This window comes from Mastigoproctus giganteus, chromosome 10, assembly GCF_048544385.1.
Source record: "Mastigoproctus giganteus isolate SK-2022 chromosome 10, ASM4854438v1, whole genome shotgun sequence".
Classification (NCBI taxonomy): domain Eukaryota; kingdom Metazoa; phylum Arthropoda; class Arachnida; order Uropygi; family Thelyphonidae; genus Mastigoproctus; species Mastigoproctus giganteus.
In genome coordinates this window covers 100,312,307-100,334,271 of record NC_143584.1, presented here as the reverse complement: position 1 = coordinate 100,334,271, position 21,965 = coordinate 100,312,307, and the positions used below count along the sequence as shown (strand labels likewise).

At 38.5% G+C, this 21,965-nt stretch overlaps 1 protein-coding gene across 2 annotated transcripts in view; it reads left to right on the top strand.

The window, feature by feature from the left end:
• The window catches only part of ACC (acetyl-CoA carboxylase), a 1,497,654-nt gene that overhangs the window by 461,736 nt on the left and 1,013,953 nt on the right, over nucleotides 1–21,965 (top strand). For both annotated transcript variants that reach the window (XM_090383551.1, XM_090383552.1), the window contains one exon: nucleotides 3,601–3,926. In XM_090383551.1, the coding sequence (XP_090239677.1) occupies nucleotides 3,601–3,926 (326 nt within the window). The remainder of the gene's footprint in view (nucleotides 1–3,600; nucleotides 3,927–21,965) is intronic.

The following is a 21,965-nucleotide window of genomic DNA, read 5'->3' as shown; positions in this document are numbered from 1 at the left end:
AATGCATGAAGTATCACTGCTGAATATCAAATCAAGAGTATTCTTCCCTCTAGTTGCCTCCCAAACATGCTGATGTAGAAAACAATCATCCAATAAATCCACAAAAGCCTTGCTAGTGTGTGAATGACCAGCCCCCAAATTCCAGTCAGTATCTGGGAAATTAAAATCTCCCATTATAAGACTCTCTGATTTACTGCCCCACTCTGTTTCCATGTACAGTATCTTATTATACTCATCAGAGTCATTAGGCCTATAGCACACTCCTACTCTCAATTTTGATCTCCCAATGCTTATGTCACACCAAACTGACTCGACACTGCACTGTCCAGCGATGTCCACTGGCTTCACTTCCTTGGATTTTATGTATTTCTTAACTAATAGCATAACCCCTCCTCCCTTTCTATCCAGTCTATCCTTTCTGTAGACGTTGTACTCCCCAAATTCCAGTTCTGCATTCCTTATATCTGTGTGACACCACGTCTCTGATATCCCAACAATATCTGCCTTTGATGTTTTGAGCAATACCTCAAATTCATCAAATTTATTTACTAAACTCCTAGCATTGGTGTACACGCAAGTATACATGCACCTATTTGTATTCGTAGCTACCCTAACACAACCCATGTGTTTACTTGTACCGCAATGACTCCCGGCAGTCTCTGAAATATCCTGCATCTTGTTTTTTAGGCTTCTGCTCATTTCAATAGAAGCAGTGCAAGAATCTCTTTCACCTCTGCCAGTGGCTACTGTTAATCTATTCGTCTTTGTCTTTTCGTTTCGTTTTTTTCTATTCGTTCTTTTCTTGAAGATTCCAAGGAAGTGTAAGCCAATTTCACCATAATAACCCACAGAATTCCAGCTGTTGGTATTATCGCAAATTCAATAACATTGAGTTTACTATTCATTTATGATAGATTTCACTAACAAAAAAGCCCAATAAACAGGTGACTGCTAATTGTTTTTATTGTTTTATGGTTGTGACCTCTAGAAATCTGAGTGACCACGTGGTTCGGTCGGAGAAAATCGTAGGGTAATCTCCAGTGCTTCGGTCTTCTGCCCCGATTAAACGACATGTTGTCCCAATTAAGCGAAGTAAATTCTGGCTATTTTCTCGATTGGGTTCTGTTTTTTAAGATTTGCCCCAAATAAATGGCTGCCCCGATTAACCGGTGGCCCAAATAACTGGAATCCACCGTATCTGTTTATACCTATTCTAGTTATTACTTGAATTTTTTGATTTCTGGTTGATTATTGTTTTAATTTGGAGTCTTGATGTGTCCCGGTTAATAGAGAGTCTGCTGTATATATAAATAAAAATAAAAAGCAATAAAATTAAAGCTTTCAGGGCGAGGTGTCTCTTTATCAGGTGCGCTCGGTGTACAATATACTGAGTATATATAGATATGCATAGGGTAAAACAACAGAAGATGATTGGGCATGATTGCAAATCGCAATTTTTATGTATGTATATATATATTTTTTAACACTTGTATTTTATTGCCTTCAACACTTTTATTTTATATCTGTTTTAGTATTTTATTTATGTGTATATTTATTTATTTTAATAAAGTGTAACTTAAACCAGTTTGCAGTCATCACTAAAAATGATAACCTCATCTACAGTATTGTCACAATAAACATTTTTTAGATGCATATGGATTTTAATAGGTGTCACCTCTTCCTTGGTAAAAAATTCAATCACCACTCTTTGCTTGATACGTATATCTGTAACATCCACCATTTTGAACCATCTGTGTGCTGCACTCACGAGATCGATCACAGCATATCTCAGTATGGTGAAACTAGAGACCTGTAGTGACCACTCAGTGACATGCGAAATTATCTTCGGTGCCAAATTTGAAAGCAAAAAATTAGGAGGCTTTACTTTCGTACCAGTTTTCATATTATTTTTGTGTGGTTTTACTGTGATATTTACACATAAGCTGCAGGAGGCAGTTTATTATCTCATTTGGATTCTAATTATTATTATTTATTTATTTATTATTATTATTTTTTTTCACCTTTTGATGGCTTTCATCTTGTGGGAGTTAAACCATTGCTGTGTTGTTTTCTGTTGTAGTGACGAAGTGCCTGCCCTCCCACTGCTAAAGTGCCAGCAAACACCAGAAATGAGGGGTTCCACATACCAATAAGTAACATAATATTTTTACCTCTTTAGAGGGATGTTTCTTATTAGTAGTGCAGGATTCAGATGGTGTTTTATAATTTTAGAGACTTATTGGCTGTTGTTGGACTTTTTTCTCTGACTCTTCTATAAAATATGGATAAATAGCTTAGATCAGTTTATCATCTCTTTATGGAGACAACATCTGACATATGGGAGTGTGGCCCACCACATGTTTGATTGAATAGTTTGAAAAAATGACTGCTAAATGCAATTAATGATTCTATTCATCATCAAAATGATTAATTGTGAGTTCCTCTGACCGAGTGGTCATGCAGGGTTATAAATAAAACTTTTTTCTTTTTAACTTTAATTAAATAAATTTTACACTGACAAATAAAATAAAAATTTAAACACTGGTAATCAGTTAACACTGTTACTGCAATGGTCATAAAGAAAAGGTGAAAATTGTTAGGAATGATAGATATAGTAATATTCTTATTTGATAGAGGAGAAAGGTCTCTGGCATTGTAATCAGAGCTTGTGTTTTGTGAAAGTGTGGAATGTATCCTCCTTTGTTGTGGTTGTTATTTTCCTCAATCTTCATTTTTCACATGCAGAAAGTTTTTTCTATATAATATTTACCACAGCTGCTGTCAAGCATGTAGCTATGGTAGATGACTTTTCAGTTTCTGGAGAGGGAGGCTCAGAATAGCATATTAATTTTGGATTTTAGTTCTCTACAAGATAAGTAGAATAGTATTGTGCCCAGAAATAGGTGGACAGGCCTTCCAACTTTTGATGACTATGGAGCATCTTTTCAATGCTTGCTTAATGCAGTTGGAGTTTTGACAGTGTCATTAAAGATTCTCTCCCCCCCCCCCCCCAAGATGCTCAGTGTGACTTGTTCCAAACAGGACTTCATAGTTGACTTGAAAAACAGAGTTAACTTTCCAAGAGTCAACTTGCATGTCAGAGGATGATTCTGACATGACAGTTGCTTAGGCATCCTCTCTAGTTTTTTTTTTTTTTTTTTTCCCAGGACTTCAGAAACCCACAATTCCAAATATGCCTTGCCTTTGTAACTGTCAGATTAACGGAATGTAAATATTTATCAATCTTTTTAAATTTCTGTACTTCACTATAGGAGGAATGAAAGAATTCTGAAATGTCTATCTAATTGTAATGTTTTTTTTAAATTAAAGTTTTCAAAATTAAACGTGTGCAGTGGATGTGTGTTTTTTATGTTATTACTATTTTGACCATGTCCCAGATGTATTATTTTAAAAAATTGACTTTGGGATACAAGATTTTAATAAAGATACTTATAGCTTACACCAATGCAAAAATAAAGATGACTAAAATTTAGATTTTTTTTTTATATATATATATATATATTTTTTTTTTTTTTTTTAATTTTTTGTCTTTAATTTTTTTATAACTCTAGTGAAAAACATTTTTTATTGATATTGTAGATTGCCATGGGTTTACCTCTATACCGCATAAAGGATATTCGACTTTTGTATGGTGAATCTCCATGGACGGATACTCCTGTTGATTTTGATAAACCTAAACATAAACCACGACCCTATGGACATGTAATTGCTGCTCGAATCACTAGTGAGAATCCAGATGAAGGATTTAAACCAAGTGCTGGCACAGTACAAGAACTAAATTTCCGTAGTAATAAAAATGTATGGGGATACTTCAGTGTAAGTGCTTCTGGAGGGCTGCATGAATTTGCAGACTCTCAATTTGGTCATTGCTTTTCATGGGGGGAGGATAGAGAGGAAGCAAGAGAGTAAGTGGTTATTTTTTTAAAGTTTTTCATTATATTGAAATAATAAAAATGATAATTGGAAGATGAAGTGCAACACTGATTTTATCTTTAGTTTTAAGTTGCTTGATTTTAGAATAATTCTGAAAATGTATGATTATGAAAATGCCACTGAAAATTTGTCATCCTCCATGTTTTAATTTTTTTTTTTTTGGAAAAGTAATTTTTATATTTCTCTGAAAAAATAAAATAAATAAAAATAAATAAATGAACTAAATGTTGCATCTCACAAAGATTTGGATTGGAGTGTGTCAATGTGCAGTGCTCATGCCAGAGTCAAGAGCTGGAGGATTTTTACAAAAAAAAAAAAAAAAAAAAAAAGCAATAACACATATCTAATAAATGAAATAAAGCTTTATTATCTTCAGTATCTAAAAATTGTGTTCACAAGAATGCTAATTGATAAATTTGTATCATTATTATCTTTAAGTGCAGATATTCAGGTAAGACTTCTATATTCATTGCTTATTGTGGCCTGGAAATAGATTTATATCACCATAAATACTGTTAGCGCATGAACAGGAAATTGCTGTAAGGAAGCAATCAAGAAACATAATGCTACAGATGACCATTATTCATGTCAGGTTTCATGAATTAAGCAAGGATTACATATAGGATCTAATATGTTCTGTATCAGACAGGTACAGGCCAATAATATGGACAAGACTTTCACAGTAAGTACTCTCGTGTAAAATACAGTTTCAAGGAGTGATATCAGAAAATAGACACATTAGTTAAAGTATGCCATGAGCCGTACATTAATTACATTTCAGGTGCATTAGCAAATACAGTTGATTCCGGTTATTTGGGACACATCGGGACTAGTGCATTTTGGCCCGATTAAGCTGCTGCCCCAATTATCTGAAGTTTCAGGTAAAAAAAAGTTAAAAATAAAATGGACCCCACTTTACAATTGGTTCACCATACAATCAAATCACGTTATGATGGAGTCCCCATACTAAAGTAGTAAAAGCACATCATGTCTCTTGGCACAACCACATTACAAATATTGCTTCCTCTGCATCTAAAAAACTTGGTTTTCTCTTTCGCTCTTGGTGTTACTTTTCTTCCAAACAGCTGCTCACTCTGATTAAATCGCAAATCTGCCCTGCCATGGAATATTGTTCCCACATCTGGGATGGTGCCCCCAAAACCACTCTCAGGCTTCTTGATTCCATTCAGAAGAGGGCAGTTAGGTTAATTAATGATTTATCTCTAACAGAGACTCTCCACTCGCTGTCTCATAGATGTACTGTTTCTGCTGCATGCCTCTTCTACAGATACTTCCATGGGCACTGTTCTTCTGAATTGGATTCTATAATTCCCGCTCTCTCTTTCAAAACAGTCCGAACACGTGCCGCCACCAGCCAACATCCATTTATTGTCCAACTTCAAACTCACAGAACCAACTTTTCATCTTCCTCGTTTATTCATTCAACTGCCGTTTTCTGGAACAACCTTCCTTCATACGTATTTCCTGAAAATTACAGTCTACAGAAGTTCAAGTTCAATGTCAACAAATATCTTCTTTCGTCTTCTCAACCTCCAACCCAAGCACGGTACTAAGTACTATTGGTTCTAATACCTCTCGTGTTTGGGGTTTTCCTTAAAAAAAAAAGAAAAGAAAAAAAAGTACCGTTCACTATACGATGTGAAGTAAGCGCCGATCATTGTGATCACGTTTGTGAATTGAATTTTAATTCTATTAAACAGCGATTCTAATTAGCGAAAATAGGAGGAATTGTTATCCACAGGCTATAAAAGTAAAGATATATTAAGCACAAATTTACCCTTTATTACCTTACCAATTAAAAAATTAAATGATACATGAAAATCTGAAGAATATACATGAAAATCGGAAGAATATATGTGATAATCGGAATAATTAATACATACTCTAATATGGAATAATTAATACATACTTTAATACGGAATAATTAATACATAATGTAGTTAGCATATATGTGTAATATGTATATACTAACTACATAGTTGACATTTCTGTTTACTAACATTTGTGTGTGGGGGTTAAAATTTAAAACAGTAAAAAGATAAGCAATCAGTGACAAAGAACACAGCACACACAAATTGCAAGTAACACGATATGCACAAGTGAGAACGGAGTAACAAGTTACGAAGCTTTAAAAATAGGAATGAAGAGAAGATTTTGAAATAAATTTTTTTTATATGATTGAAGATTTCATTGAAGTGTAAACACATTTCACCATAATAACCCACAGAATTCCAGCTGTCGGTATTATCGCAAATTCAATTAGATCGAGTTTGTTATCCGTTTATATTGCACTAACAAAAAAGCCCAATAGACAGGTGACTGCTAATTGTTTTATGGTTGTGACCTCCAGAAATCCGACTGAACCACATGGTAAGGTCAGAGACAGTCGTAGAGTAATCTCCAGTACTGCGGTCTCCAGCCCCGATTAAATGGCATGTTGTGCCATTTAAGTGAAGTAAACCCTGGTATTTTCTCGATTGGGTTCTGTTTTTTAAGATTTGCCCCAAATAACCGATTGCCTGTTAACCGGTGGCCCAAATAACTGGAATCCACTGCAGTAATAATTCATGATTTGTATATTTATAAAGGGGAAACAAACAGAGCAATAACTGTATATATATATATATATATATATATATATATATATATATATATATATATATATATATGTGTGTGTGTGTGGATATATATATATATATATATATATATATATATATATATATGTGTGTGTGTGTGGATATATATATAAATAAATTATATTTGGCAAATTTGTTTTTTTCTGGTTTTTAATGAAATTTGGAAAGGCTTAACAAATCATTCCAAAAGAGCAAAATATAAATTATCAAGAAAAACCATCTACTGGAAATGAGTCATTACATGCAGATGGATAGAGAGAGAAATAATTGCCGGATTTCTGTTGGTCCAATAAATTAAATTTGTGCTGGTCCAATAAATGAAATTGGAATGGCCTAATAAATCTTTTTAAAAGATCCAAATATAAAATTTCATGAAAATTCAATCAGTTTAAGTCAAGTTATCACATGTGGACAGACAAAGGAATAATAATTGCGGGATTTCTTTTGGTTCAGTTTTAATGAAATTTCAGATGGTTTAACAAGTCTTTGTATCAGGTCCAAAAATATAAAATTGCATGAAAATCCATCCACTAGGTGCTGAGTTATTACATGCAGATAGATGGGCTTGCATTACCATTAGTAGAGGCATATGATACAAGAAAGCAAGCCTATGCGGCATCAGCCAAAAAAAAAACCTTCCACTTCACCCCTCCGTCCGTTTGAAATACCTGTCCAGAGCCTTAAATATATTTAGGCTATCAACTTCTACAACAAGGGATGGAAGTCTGTTCCACCAACCAATTACCCGCTGGCTAAAGGCAAATTTCTGCACATCTGTCTTTCCTCAATTTGAATTTATGCCCTCTCAGGTGATTATTCTGAGCAAGAGGCAGAATCCCATCAGCATTGAGCATGCTCAAACCATTCAAGGCTTTATACACCTGTATCAGATCATCTTGCCCGTGCCTAGTCTCCAGACACTGTATTTTGCAAAACTTAAGCCTTTCTTCGTAGCTGCCTCCGTAGCCAGGTGGGAAGGAGCAGCAGTTCGTAGCACACGCTTCTTGATTAGACCGGGGTTCGAGCCCGTCACCACCAAATATGGAGGATGCGGAAAGGTCAGGGAATGACCACCACATATTCCCGGAGCAATATGGCCTTAGTTGCTAATGCTCCTAAAAACCAAATAACAAACAAACAAACTTTCTTCGTAAGTAACCTTTGTTCCATTCACTAATCTTATTGCCCTTCTCTGAACTCGTTCCAGCAGCTCTACATCCTTCTTGAAATGAGGCCTCCAGAACTGTATACAGTACTCAAGGTTTGCCCTGACCATTGCTTATACAAGGGAATAATCATCTCCTTATTCCTGCTAGAAAAATTCCTGTATATCATTGATAAGACACCATGAGCTACTCTTGCAGCTCGTCTGCACTGCTCAGAGAACTTCATATCTGCCTGCACAATTACCCCAAGGTCCTTTTCATTCTCTGCCACTGTCTGTGTAGTGCCACAGAGTTTTGATACCTTGCTCTGGGGTTGCTGTTTCCCATATGTAGTACTTTACATTTGTCAATGTTAAACTTCATTTGCCTACAGTAGAAGAAGTGAAAGCAGCCATACAATCCCTGAAGCATGGCAGGGCACCAGGAGTGGACCAAGTCACCACAGAAGCGATCAAAGCCGGGGGAGATGTACTGCTTCGCCGACTACACTCACTCCTCAAAACCATCTGGTGCACTGAACAAATTCCGTTAACATGGAGGAAAGCCATTATCGTACCGATCCACAAGAAAGGTGATAACCAGGACTGCAAGAACTACCGTGGCATCAGCCTCCTTTCCATCATCGGAAAGGTCTTTATGAAGATCATCCAGTCAAGACTGCAAAAACATCGCGAGCAAACCAGTCGAGAAGAACAGGCAGGATTTAGACCCGGGCGAGGATGCTGTGATCAAATCTTTGCCATTCGTCAGCTGATGGAGGAGAGGATCCGGTGTGGACAGCGAACTGTCATTGTTTTCATTGACTTTAAGTCTGCTTTCGACTGTGTCCACCGGCCTGCCTTATGGAAACTACTAGAGGTTGAACATGTACCTCGAAAAGTCATCACACTCCTCCAAACTGCATACAACAGTTTAACCAGCCAGGTGCGCATCCAGAACGATTTATCAGAGGAATTTACCATCCAAACTGGAGTCCGCCAAGGGGATGTAGTCTCCCCGTTGCTTTTCAACATCGTGGTTGACGCCATTATGAGGCAAGCATTCAGAAACAGACAGGGCATACAATATGACAAGGATCACTATGTGACTGACCTGATGTTTGCTGATGATAGTGCTATCCTTGCCGGTAACGACGCTGAAGCCACGGACATCCTCTACGACATTGCCCGCATTGCCCGGCCATACGGTTTGAAGATCAATGCTGGTAAGACAAAGGCCCTGACAACAGATGGGTCGCAAGCCACCATCTATCTCGAAGGCGTCCAGATCGAGCAAGTGCAGGACTTTAAATATCTTGGGTCGCTGGTCCAGGAGAAGAAAGTTGCATCCACCATGGAAATCCACAGCAGAATTGGACAGGCGGCCACTGCGTTCGCCTCGCTCAAATGGTGTCTGTGGAAGAGGACCAACATTTCCACAAAGACTAAAATCCGACTCTTCCGGACTTTGATCCTGCCCATTCTTCTTTACGGATCGGAAACATGGATTTGTCTCAAGTTAGATTTGAACAAACTTGAGGTATTCCAAATGCGATGCCTGCGGCAGATCTTGGGCATCTCTCTTCGCGACCGCATCACTAATGATACCATCCGCGCCAGATGCCAACAGCAACCAACCATTGCCGACCAAATCCAGAAGCGAAGGCTCAGATGGTTTGGCCACGTATGTAGAATGGGCACGAACAGAATACCATCCACACTCCTTTGGAGACAACGACCCACCCAATGGAGCATCCAACGGACCGCGCCTAGGAAAACGTGGGCCAAGCAAGTGGAAGATGACTTGAAGAGCCGACGTCTCGACCTTAACCAGGCCAGGACTGAAGCCATGGATCGTAAGGTATGGAAGAACATCACAGAGCAAGTCCGAAACCCTGCGGCACCTACAGCAGCATACTGGTTGCGTGGCCAACCGCCTCCCCCAGCTGCCAGCTAAGGACCAAAGAAGAAGAAGAAACTTCATTTGCCACCTCTCAGCCCATCTGCTCAACCTTTCCAGATCCTGTTGCAGCAGCATAGCATCAGTAGTAAACTTATGAACGTGTCATTGAAGATGCATTTTTTGCACTCACACCTGGATTTCTTCCGCCAAACTGTGGTGCTGTCAGTTAAGAACATGGTGAGTGTTTCCATCAATATATAACAATAATGGAATAAAGATACAAAAGCAAATGGAGTGCTTTATTAGAAATGGTGTTAGCCGATTATTTTTGGATGGTGAAAAGGAATGCTCCCGAAGCTGAATACAAATGAAAGGTGAAAAGATCCCATGTTTGATACAGGTTTGTTCGTAGCTACATTTTCATCATCGTCAGCCATTTTCAATCCACTGCAGGATGAAGGCTTCTCCAGCAACTTTCCAGTTCCTTCTGTTTTGTGCAACAGCCATCCATTTACTACATACAAACTAATGTATTTCATCTGTCCATCTCCGTTGTTGTCTCCAGGTTTTCTTCTAGCTCCTCTTGAGTACCATTCTGTTATTTTCTTAGTTCATCTGTCATCATGTCTTCGAGCTATGTGTCCAAGATCATTTTAGTTGTTTAGTTTTGATAAGAATGACCTTTACTTGAGTTTATTGCCTATTCCATGTGTTTTTCTTCTTATCTAACAGTCTGATTCCCAATATAATTCATTCCATTCTTCGCTGTGTAGTTCTCAGCTTCTCTTCCATTCTTTTGGTAAGTGTCCATGTTTCAAGTCATGGTGGGGAGTATACATTGGTTCATTATTTTACATTTCAGACAAATTGGGATATTGCTCCTCAGTATGTGACTATATTTCCTGAATGCTATCCATCCAAAATTTATTCTTCTCTGACTTCTAGCCATTTATCATTATTACAGCTAATGACATGTCCCAGATAAGTATATGACTCCACCTTTTCAATTACTGCTTCTTCAATCGTTATATCCATTTCTGTGGCATACTTGTTCATTATTACTTTTGTTTCAGCCATATTCATCTTTAATCCAAAATCCTTACTAACTCTGCATAACTGATTAAGATTTTCCTCTAATACTTTGGGATTGTGGCTTATGACCATAATGTCATCTGCAAATCATAAGTGGTTTAGGTATTCTCCATTCACATTGACTCCTTTCTGCAACCAGACTAATCTTCTGAAAGCTTCCTCAAGGGCAGCAGTAAACAACTTCGGAGATATTGTGTCTCCTTGTCGAACTCCTTTCTCAATTTTAAATTTGCTACTGTCTTTGTCTAGTTTAATAAAGGAGGTGGCATTCTCATATATTTTCTTCAAAATCATAATATATGGGGTATCTATGCCATGTCTTTCCAGTGCCCAAAACTTTGCCTTATGCTGTATGGAGGCAGATGCCTTTTCATAATCCACAAATGCCAGGCATAATGGTGTTTTATATTCATTTGCTTTCTCCATTAGCTGTGACATTACATGATCCATAGTTGAGAATCCTATTCTAAAGCCAGCTTGCTCTTTTGGTTGATTCTCATCAAGTATTCTTTCTAATCTGTTAGTAATGACCCTTGTGAACAACTTGTAGATGTGTGATAACAAGCTAATTGATCTATAATTTACAATTTCTGATTTATCTCCCTTCTTATGCAGCAAAAGTATGATTGCATTATTCTACTCCTTAGGCATCACACCTCTTCTAATGTGTTTTGTGAAGACTCTTGCCAGTCTTTGTGTCACTTCTCTTCCTCCCAATTTTAAAAATTCAACAGTAACTTCATCTTCATCTTCATCTTCCTTCTTGTTCTTCATTTTCCTCAACGCATGTTCTACCTCATCAGGAAGGATATCGTGTACGTCGTATGTGTTACTAATTTGCGATCCATCTTCTCCACTGCTGGCATCATTCCCTCGCTCCTTGTATAACTTTTTATAGTAGTGTTCTGCTATATGAATTAGGCGTTCTCTGCTATTTATAAGCACCGTAACTATTCTTCAGTTTCGTATCATTTGTCTTTCTGTATTACTGCTCATGACTGCTGATTTAAATCCTTTCTTTCGCTTAATGCTTGTTCTACTTTTCTTGTGTTAAATTTTCTTATGTCATCTCTGAGTCTCTTTCTAATGGCTTTGCATAACTCAGTATACTCAATTTTCTCCTTGGAAGTGATCAAAGACCTTTGTGTTATTTACTCGAGTCAGTTTTTTTTCCTTAATTTTCTTACATCTATATCAAGTGTGCATCTTACCATTCTGTGATCACTTCCAACATTTACCTTGTTCAGGACAGTAACATCATTTATGATATATCTTCTGTTAGTGAGGATGAAGTCGATTTCATTAGTTGGTAATCCATTTGGGCTCTTCCATATCTGCATTCTGTTCACCCTTTTTTTTTTGATAAAGTGTTCCTTACAGACATTCCTCGAGATTCTGCAAATTCCATAAGTCTTTCTGCAAAGTCAAGCTAATCTTACTGCCATTTAAATAAAAAATGCCTTGTATAAATATAAAAAAACGACTTGTTTTTTATATTCTTAAAAAGCAAGCAGATCTGCCATTTTAAGAACTATTAGTAGTAGTAGTAGTGGCATGTGATGCAAGAAAGCAAGTGTATGAGCTTATGCAGCATCACCCAAAAAAAAAATAAATAAATAAATAAAACCAAATCCCTCTAAAGGTTTGTTCAGTTCCTCCTTAAATTTATTTAAACTATCAGCTTCCACAGCATGATGGAAGTTTGTTCCAGCAATTAACCACTCGCCGGCTAAAGGCAAATTTCTGCACATCTATTCTATATCTGTGTTTCCTCAATTTGAATTTATGGCCTCTTAGGTTCGCAATCTGAACAAGTGGAAGAATCCCATCAGAATTCAGATTGCTCAACGCATTCAAGTCCTTGTACATCACAGTCAGGTCACCTCACAGGTGCTTAGTCTCCAGCCACTGCAATTTGCAGAACTTAAGCCTCTCTTGGTAAGAGGATCGCTTCATTCACCTCACCAATCTTGTTGCCCTTCTCTCTACACACTGTATGCAGTACTCAAGGCGTGTCCTAACCATTGCCTTATACAGAGGGACAATCACCTGCTTTTCGCTGCTAGCAAAATTCCTATATATCATTGGCAAAACCACATGACCTGCCCTGGCAGCCTGTCTGCATTGCTCAGAAAACTTCATATCTGACTGCACAATTACTCCCAGGTCATTTTCATTTTATACCACCTTAATTGTAGTGCCACACAGTTGGTACATTTCTCTGGGGTTACTTCTACCCATATGCAGTACTTGGCATATTGAGAAGGTTAAACTTCAGTTGCCACTTCTTAGCCAATCTGCTCAAATTTTCTAGATCCTGTTGCAGTAGTACACTGCCATTACTGTCATTAACAACCCTGCCAACCTTTGTATCATCTGCAAACTTCGACACTAAGCCTGATATACGTTCATCAATATCATTGATAAATATACAAAACAACAGTGGACCCGAACCCTGTTGGACCCCACTAATAACATTAGTCCACGAAGAGTAGCTGTTATTTTGTTATTTTGGTTTTTAGGAGCATTAGCAACTAAGGCCATATTGCTCCGGGATATGCGGTGGTCATTTCGTGACCTTTCCGCATCCTCCGTATTTGGTGGTGACGGGCTCGAACCCCGGTCTAATCAAGAAGCGTGTGCTACGCACTGCTGCTCCTTCCCACCTGGCTACGGAGGCGCCTACGAAGAGTAGCACCCATTGATTACCACCCTCTGTCTTCTCCTACTCAACCATCCTTTTATCCATTGTAGTAACTTACCCTTAAAATACCATTCTGCTCCAATTTGTACAGTCGTCTTCCATGGTCAACAGTGTCAAAAGCTTTCCTGAAATCCAAGTATATGTGATTAAAATTGTTTTTTGCATCCAGTTCCTTTGCAACCCCATCATAATAAACAATCAGATTTGTCAGACAATACTTTCCCTTAGCAAACCAATGCTGTGTCTGAATTATTCCTGCAGTCTTAGCATTAGCATTAGTAGAGGCATTTGATGCAAGAAAGCAAGCTTATGCGCATCAGCCAAAAAAAAAAAAAAAAAAACCCACTTCCACTTCACCCCTCTGTTCGATCCAAATACCTGTCCAGCTGAGCCTTAAACTTATTTAGGCTATCAACCTCCACCACAAGGGATGGAAGTCTGTTCCACCAACCAACCACCCGCCGGCTAAAGGCAAATTTCCTCACGTCTATCCTACATCTGTCTTTCCTCAATTTGAATTTATGTCCTCTCAGGTGATTTTTCTGAGCTAGAGGAAGAATCCCATCAGCATTGAGCATGCTTAAACCATTCAAGGCTTTATACACCTCTATCAGATCACCTCGCTGGTGCCTAGTCTCCAGACACTGTAATTTGCAAAACTTAAGCCTTTCTTCGTAAGAGCACCCCTTTGTTCCATTCACTAATCTTGTTGCCCTTCTCTGTACTCGTTCCAGCAGCTCTACATCCTTCTTGAAATGAGGCCTCCAGACCTGTATACAGTACTCTAGGTGTGGCCTGACCATTGCCTTATACAATGGAATAATCACCTCCTTATCCCTGCTGGAAAAATTCCTGTATATCATTGACAATACTCCATGAGCTACTCTTGCAGCCGGTCTGCACTGCTCAGAGAACTTCATATCTGCCTGCACAACCACCCCCAAGTCCCTTTCATTCTCTACCACTGTCAGTGTAGTACCACAGAGTTGATACGTTGCTCTGGGGTTGTTGTTTCCCATGTGTAGTACTTTACATTTGTCAATGTTAAACTTCATTTGCCACCTCTCAGCCCATCTGCTCAACCTTTCCAGATCCTGTTGCAGCAGCATAGTGTCAGTAGTGTCCTTGACAACCCTGCCAACCTTTGTATCATCTGCAAACTTGGACATTAAGCTTGATATACCATCATCAATATCATTTATAAATACAGAAAACAATAATGGACCCAACACTGAGCCCTGAGGGACTCCACTAATAACATTAGTCCACGATGAGCAGTGTCAATTGATTACCACTCTCTGTCTTCTCCCCTTCAACCACACCTTTATCCATAGCAGCAATTTGCCTCCAATGTCACACTGCTCCAATTTGTGTAGCAGTCTTCCATGTGCAATAGTATCAAAAGCCTTTCTAAGATCCAAGTATATAATATCAAAGTTATTCCCTGCATCCAGTTCTTTTGTGACTGCATCATAATATCCAATCAAGTTGGTCAGGCAAGACTTCCCCTTAACAAATCCATGCTGTGTCTGAGCTATAACTGAAGTCTTGTCTAAATGATCCTGCAGTGCTTCTTTAACCAGTGCCTCCATTAATTTTCCTGGAACAGAAGTTAAGCTCCCAGGTCTATAATTACTTGTGTCAGCCTTTGATCCTCCTTTGTGAATTGGGGTCACATTTGCACATTTCCAGTCTATGGGTACCTCCCCTGAGTCCAAGGAAGCTCTCATAATTATGGCTAAGGGTTTGCTTACTTCCTTTGCTGCCTCCTTTAATATAACTGTATAGATCCCATCCACCCCGGGTGCCTTTCTTGTGTTTATCTTCAACAGTTTCTCCTCCACTTTACTCCCAGTTATTTCAAGATTCTGTAGCTTACTGCTAGAGTTGAATACACCTCTGGCATTCCCCTTGCTGAATAACTCCTCATGAGTGAATGTCGATGCAAAATATTCATTTAGTTTGTTAGCTACCTGAGCAGGATCATCAACAGTTGACCCATCAATATCAAGTGGACCAATCTGATTCATCCCCTTCCTTCTAGAGTTAACATAAGTAAAGAACTCTTTGCTGTTTTTCTTTGCATCCCTTGCCAAGGATTTCTCGTAATCTGCCTTTGCCTGCCTAACCTCCTTTGTAACTTGGTTGCATATCAACTTGTATTTATCATAGGCGTCTGTGTCATGTGTTAATTTGTAAGTATCCCATGCATATTTCTTCTCTGCCATATGCCTCATTAGTTCATCTGACATCCATTTTGGCCTAAACCTTGAACAATATTTCTTAGTTGGTATGTAAAGCCTAGTAGCTTCCAAGATAAGTTCTTTGAATGCTTCCCATTTTGAATTTGCTGTTGGTAACATCATCAGTTGGTCCCACTGTATAGAATTTAAATACTGTCTCAGTCCACCGTAGTCGCCTTTACGGAAGCAATAACCCTTCCCTTTACCCCTAATGGTAGTTACCTCTTTGAGTAAATCCCACTTCAGCACACTGTGATCACTGCCACCTAGTGGTTCGTTTATCTGCAGATTCTTAATGCATGAAGAATCACTGCTGATAATCAAATCAAGAGTATTACTCCCTCTAGTTGCCTCCCGAACATGCTGATGTAGAAAACAATCATCCAATAAATCCACAAAAGCCCTGCTAGTGTGTGAGTAACCAGCCCCCAAATTCCAGTCAATATCTGGGAAATTAAAATCTCCCATTATAAGACTCTCTGATTTACTGGCCCACTCTATTTCCCTGTACAGTTCCTTATTATACTCATCAGAGTCATTAGGCCTATAGCACACTCCTACTCTCAATTTTGATCTCCCAATGCTTATGTCACACCAAACTGACTCAACACTACACTGTCCGTCGATGTCGACTGGCTTCACTTCCTTGGTTTTTATGTGTTTCTTAACTAATAGCATAACCCCTCCCCCCTTCCTATCCTGTCTATCCTTTCTGTAGACGTTGTACTCCCCAAATTGCAGTTCTGCATCCCTTATATCTGTGTGACACCACGTCTCTGATATCCCAACAATATCTGCCTTTGATGATTTGAGCAATACCTCAAATTCATCAAATTTATTTACTAAACTCCTAGCATTGGTGTACACGCAAATATACCTGCACCTCTTTCTATTCTTAGCTACCCTAACACAACCCATGTGTTTTCTTGTACCGCAATGGCTCCCAGCAGTCTCTGAAATACCATGCATCTTGTTTTCCAGGCTTCTGCTCATTCTAATAGAAGCAGTGCAAGAATCTCTTTCACCTCTGCCAGTGGCTACTGTCAATCTATTGGTCTTGTCTAGATGATCCTGCAATGCATCTTTAACCAGTGACTCCATTATTTTACCCGGAACAGAAGTTAAACTCACAGGTCTATAATTACTTGTGTCAGCCTCTGATCCTCCTTTGTGAATTGGGGTGACATTTGCATATGTCCAGTCTATGGGTACCTCTCCTGAGTCCAAGGATGCTCTCATAATTATGGCTAAGGGTTTGCTTACTTCCTTTGCCACCTCTTTTAATATAACTGGATAGATCCCATCCACCCCAGGTGCATTAGCATTAGTAGTAGCATATGATGCAAGAAAGGAGACTTATGCAGCATCAGCAAAAAAAAAAAAAAAAAAAAACCCTTCAATTTGACTCCTCTGTTCGTTCGAAATACCTGTCCAGCTGAGCCTTAAATTTATTTAGGCTATAAACTACCACAACAAGGGATGGAAGACTGTTCCACCAACCAACTACCCACTGGCTAAAGGCAAATTTCCGCACATCTGTCCTAACTCTGTCTTTCCTCAATCTGAATTTATGCACTTTCAGGTGATTATTCTGAGGAGGAAGAAGAATCCCATCGGCATTGAGCATGCTCAAACCATTCAAAGCTTTATACACCTCTATCAGGTCATACCTCGCCGGTGACTAGTCTCCAGAGACTGTAATTTGAAAAACTTAAGCTTTTCTTCGTAAGAGCAACCCTTTGTTCCATTGACTAATCTTGTTGCCCTTTTCTGTACTCGTTCCAGCATCTCTACATCCTTCTTGAAATGAGGCCTCCAGACCTGTATACAGTACTCAAGGTGTGGCCTGACCATTGCCTTATACAAGGGAATAATCACCTCCTTATTCCTGCTAGAAAAATTCCTGTATATCATTGACAAGACACCCATGAGCTACTCTTGCAGCCTGTCTGCACTACTTAGAGAACTTCATATCTGCCTGCACAATTACCCCCAGGTCCTTTTCATTCTCTACCATTGTCAGTGTAGTACCACAGAGTTGACTCGTTACTCTGGGGTTGCTGTTTACCATACGGAGAATGCGGAAAGGTCAGAGAATGACCACCGCATATCCACGGAGCAAGATGGCCTTAGTTGCTAATGCTCCTAAAAACCCAACAACAACAACAGCTGTTTACCATATGTAGTACTTTCCATTTGTCAATGTTAAACTTTATTTGCCATCTCTCAGCCCATCTGCTCAATCTTTCCAGATCCTGTTGCATCAGCATAGCGTCAGTAGTGCCCTTAACAACCCTGCTAACCTTTGTATCGTCTGCAAACTTCGACATTAAACTTGATATGCCATCATCAATATCATTTATAAATACAGAAAACAATAATGGACCCAACATTGAACCCTGTGGTACTCCACTAATAATATTAGTCCACGATGAGCAGTGTCCATTGGTTACCACTCTCTGCCTTCTCCCTCTCAACCATCCCTTTATCCATAGCAGCAATTTGCCTCCAGTGCCACACTGCTCCAATTTGTGCAGCAGTCTTCCATGTTCAACAGTATCAAAAGCCTTTCTAAGATCCCAATATATAATAACAAAGTTATTCCCTGCATCCAGTTCTTTGGTGACTTCATCATAGTATCCAATCAATTTGTGCAGGCAAGACTTTCCCTTAACAAAACCATGCTGTGTCCGAGCTACAACAGAAGTTTTGTCTAGATGATCCTGCAGTGCTTCTTTAACCAGTGCCTCTTTAATTTTCTGGAACAGAAGTTAAACTCACAGGTCTATAATTACTTCTGTCAGCCTTTGATCCTCCTTTGTGAATTGGGGTCACATTTGCACATTTTCAGTCTATGGGTACCTCCCCTGAGTCCAAAGAAGCTCTCATTATTATGACTAAGGGTTTGCTTACTTCCTTTGCTGCCTCCTTTAATATAACTGGATAGATTCCATCCACCCCAGGTGCCTTTTTTATGTTTATCCTCAACAATTTCTCCTCCACTTTCCTCTCAGATATTCCAAAATCATCTAGCTCGTTGCCAGAGTTTACTTCACCTCTGGCATTCCCCTTCCTGAATAATTCCTCTTGTGTGACTGTAGATGCAAAATACTCGTTTAGTTTGTTAGCCACATGAGCAGGATCCTCAACTGTTGATCTATCAATATCCAGTCGACCAATCTTATCCATCCCTTTCCTTCTAGAGTTAACATAGGTAAAGAACTCTTTTCTGTTTTTTTTTTGCATCACCTGCCAAGGATTTCTCATAATCTGCCTTTGCCTGCCTAACCTTCTTTGTGACTTGGTTACAGACCAGCTTGTATTTATCATAGGCTTCCATGTTACCCATTAATTTATATATATCCCATGCATTTTTCTTCTCTGCCATATGTCTCATTAGTTCATCTGAAATCCATTTAGGCCTAAACCTTGAACAATATTTCTTAATTTGTAAAGCCTAGTAGCTTCCAAGATAAGTTCTTTGAATGCTTGCCATTTTGAATTTGCTGTTGATAATGTCATCAGTTGGACCCACCATATAGAATTTAAATACAGTCTCAGACTATCGTAGTCGCCTTTACAAAAGCAAAACTCTTCCCCTTACCCCTGATGGTAGTTACCTCTTTGAGTAAATCCCACTTCAGCATATGTGATCACTGCCACCTAGTGGTTCCTTTATCTGCAGATTCTTAATGCATGAAGAATCACTACTGATAATCAGATCAAGAGTATTACTCCCTGTAGTTGCCTCCCCAACATTCTGATGTTGAAAACAATCATCCAGTAAATCCGCAAAAGCTCTGCTAGTGTGTGAGTGACCAACCCATAAATTCCAGTCAGTACCTGGGAAATTAAAATCCCCCATTATAAGACTCTCTGATTTACTGGCCCACTCTATTTTCCCTGTACAGCTTCTTATTATATTCATCAGAGTCATTAGGCCTATAGCACACTCCTACTCTCAATTTTGATCTCCCAATGCTTATGTCACACCAAACTGACTCGACACTGCACTGTCCAGCGATGTAGACTGGCTTCACTTCCTTGAATTTTATGTGTTTCTTAACTAATAGCATAACCCCTCTTCCCTTCCTATCCTGTCTATCCTTTCTGTACACGTTGTTCTCCCTAAATTCAAGTTCTGCTTTCCTTATATCTGTGTGACACCACATCTCTGATATTTCAGCAATATCTGCCTTTGATGTTTCGAACAATACCTGAAATTCATCAGATTTATTTACCAAACTTCTAGCTTTGGTGTACATAGAAGTATACATGCAGCAGTTCCTATTCTTAGCTACCCTAACACAATCCATGTGTTTACTTGTACCACAATGACTCCCAGCAGTCTGTGAAATATCCTGCATCTTGTTTTCCCGGCTGCTGCTCATTCCAGTAGAAGCAGTGCATGAATCACTTTCACCTCTGTCAGTGGCTACAGTTGATCTATTAGTCCTTGTATCCCCCCAATCTTGCAGTTTTCCGACCCACTTAACACTACCTCAGCAGATATTCTTGCACCCTTTCTATTTAAGTGTATCCCATCCCTGTAGAAGCAATCTATCCTGTTAACAAGTACAGACTAGGCTGAAAAAAATTCTACCCCTTGAGCCTTGCACAATCTTTCCAGTGCTGAATTGATCGACAAGGCTCTCATCATATACTCCCTCCTATCGTGTCTGGGCAGAATTGCAGACACTTTCAAATTCAACCCTAATTCACGGCTTTTTTTTTCAACAGTGGCCTTTCTTACATTTAACTTCAACAATTTCTCCTCCACTTTGCTCTCAGTTATTACATAATCATTAAGCACCCTGCTACAATTTGATAACCTTCTGCATTTTCAAACTTTAATAACTCCTCGTGTGTGAATGTAGATGCAAAATACTCATTCTGTTTGTTTGCTCTCTGAGCAGGATCATCAACAGTCGAACCATCGATATCAAGTGGATCAATCAGATTCAACCCCTTCATTTTAGAGGTTATATAAGTAAAGATATCCTTGCTGTTTTTCTTAGCATCTTTTGCCTAATATTTCTCATAATCTTCTTTCTCCTGCCTAACCTCCTTTGTGACTTGATTACAGACTAGCTTATATCTGCCATAGGCCTTTTTCATCGCCTGATAATTTATATGCATTTCATGCATTTTCTTCTCTGTCATGAATCTCATTAGTTCATATGATAACCATTTTGGCCTAAACCTTAAACAGTATTTCTTAATAGGTATGAAACTTTTAGTAGCTTTCAGGATTAATTCCTTGAATGCTTCCCACTTAGAATGTCATCAGTTTATCACACTGTACAGAATTTAAAAACTGTCTGAAACCACTGTACTCACTTTTATGGAAGCAAAAACCCTTTCCTTTACTCCTGATGATAATTATATCTTTAGGTAAATCCCACATCAGTATACTGTTATCACTGCCACCTATTGGTTCCTTTATCTGCAAATTCTTAATACACGATTGATCACTGCTCATAACCAGATCAAGAGTATTACCCTCTGTGGTTGCCTCTCGAACATGCTGTTGCAGAAAACAGTCATCCAGTAAATCCACAGAAAGTCTTACTAGTGTGCGAGTGACCAATCCCCAAGTTCCAGTCAATATCTGGGAAGTTAAAATTCCTCATTATAAGATATTCTGATTTACTAGCCCGCTCTATTTATCTGTACAATTGTTCATTGTACTCATTCAAGTCATTAGGCCTATAACACACTCCTTCTCTTACTTTTGCTTATGGCTGTGTTTCGCACCCCAAAATCATTAAAATAAATTTAATTTCATGCCCATAACAAGATATGACCCAAAATTTGTTGTTCATTGTAATCAAACTATCTTTGAAAATATGCAACGTACAAAACAATCTCTAATGGATACTGTTGATGATGCAAGTCTGGCAAGTTTTTTGCTTACTTAAATCCAGTAAACAACTTCTATTACCAAATATAATAATAGGGTATTGAAAGTTTAAAATTTGAACAAGTAGCAAACAGTGCAAATTTAGCAAGCAAATATATATAGCCAACAAATAGAGATGGGACAAAAAAAACAAAACAAAAAAAACACACAGTTAAACAAGAACAGTAACTTCTCGTCCATAATTTTTATTGTTTAGTAACATAGATAAGGATGACTGGAATAACCTCCAAAATCAGGCAGGGTTTTACAATACCATGCAATTATGAAAAATTTCTAAACCATTCACATGTTTTCACTATTTCTAAATTCTAGATTCCATTGTGGAATCTAGAATGCATAGCAACA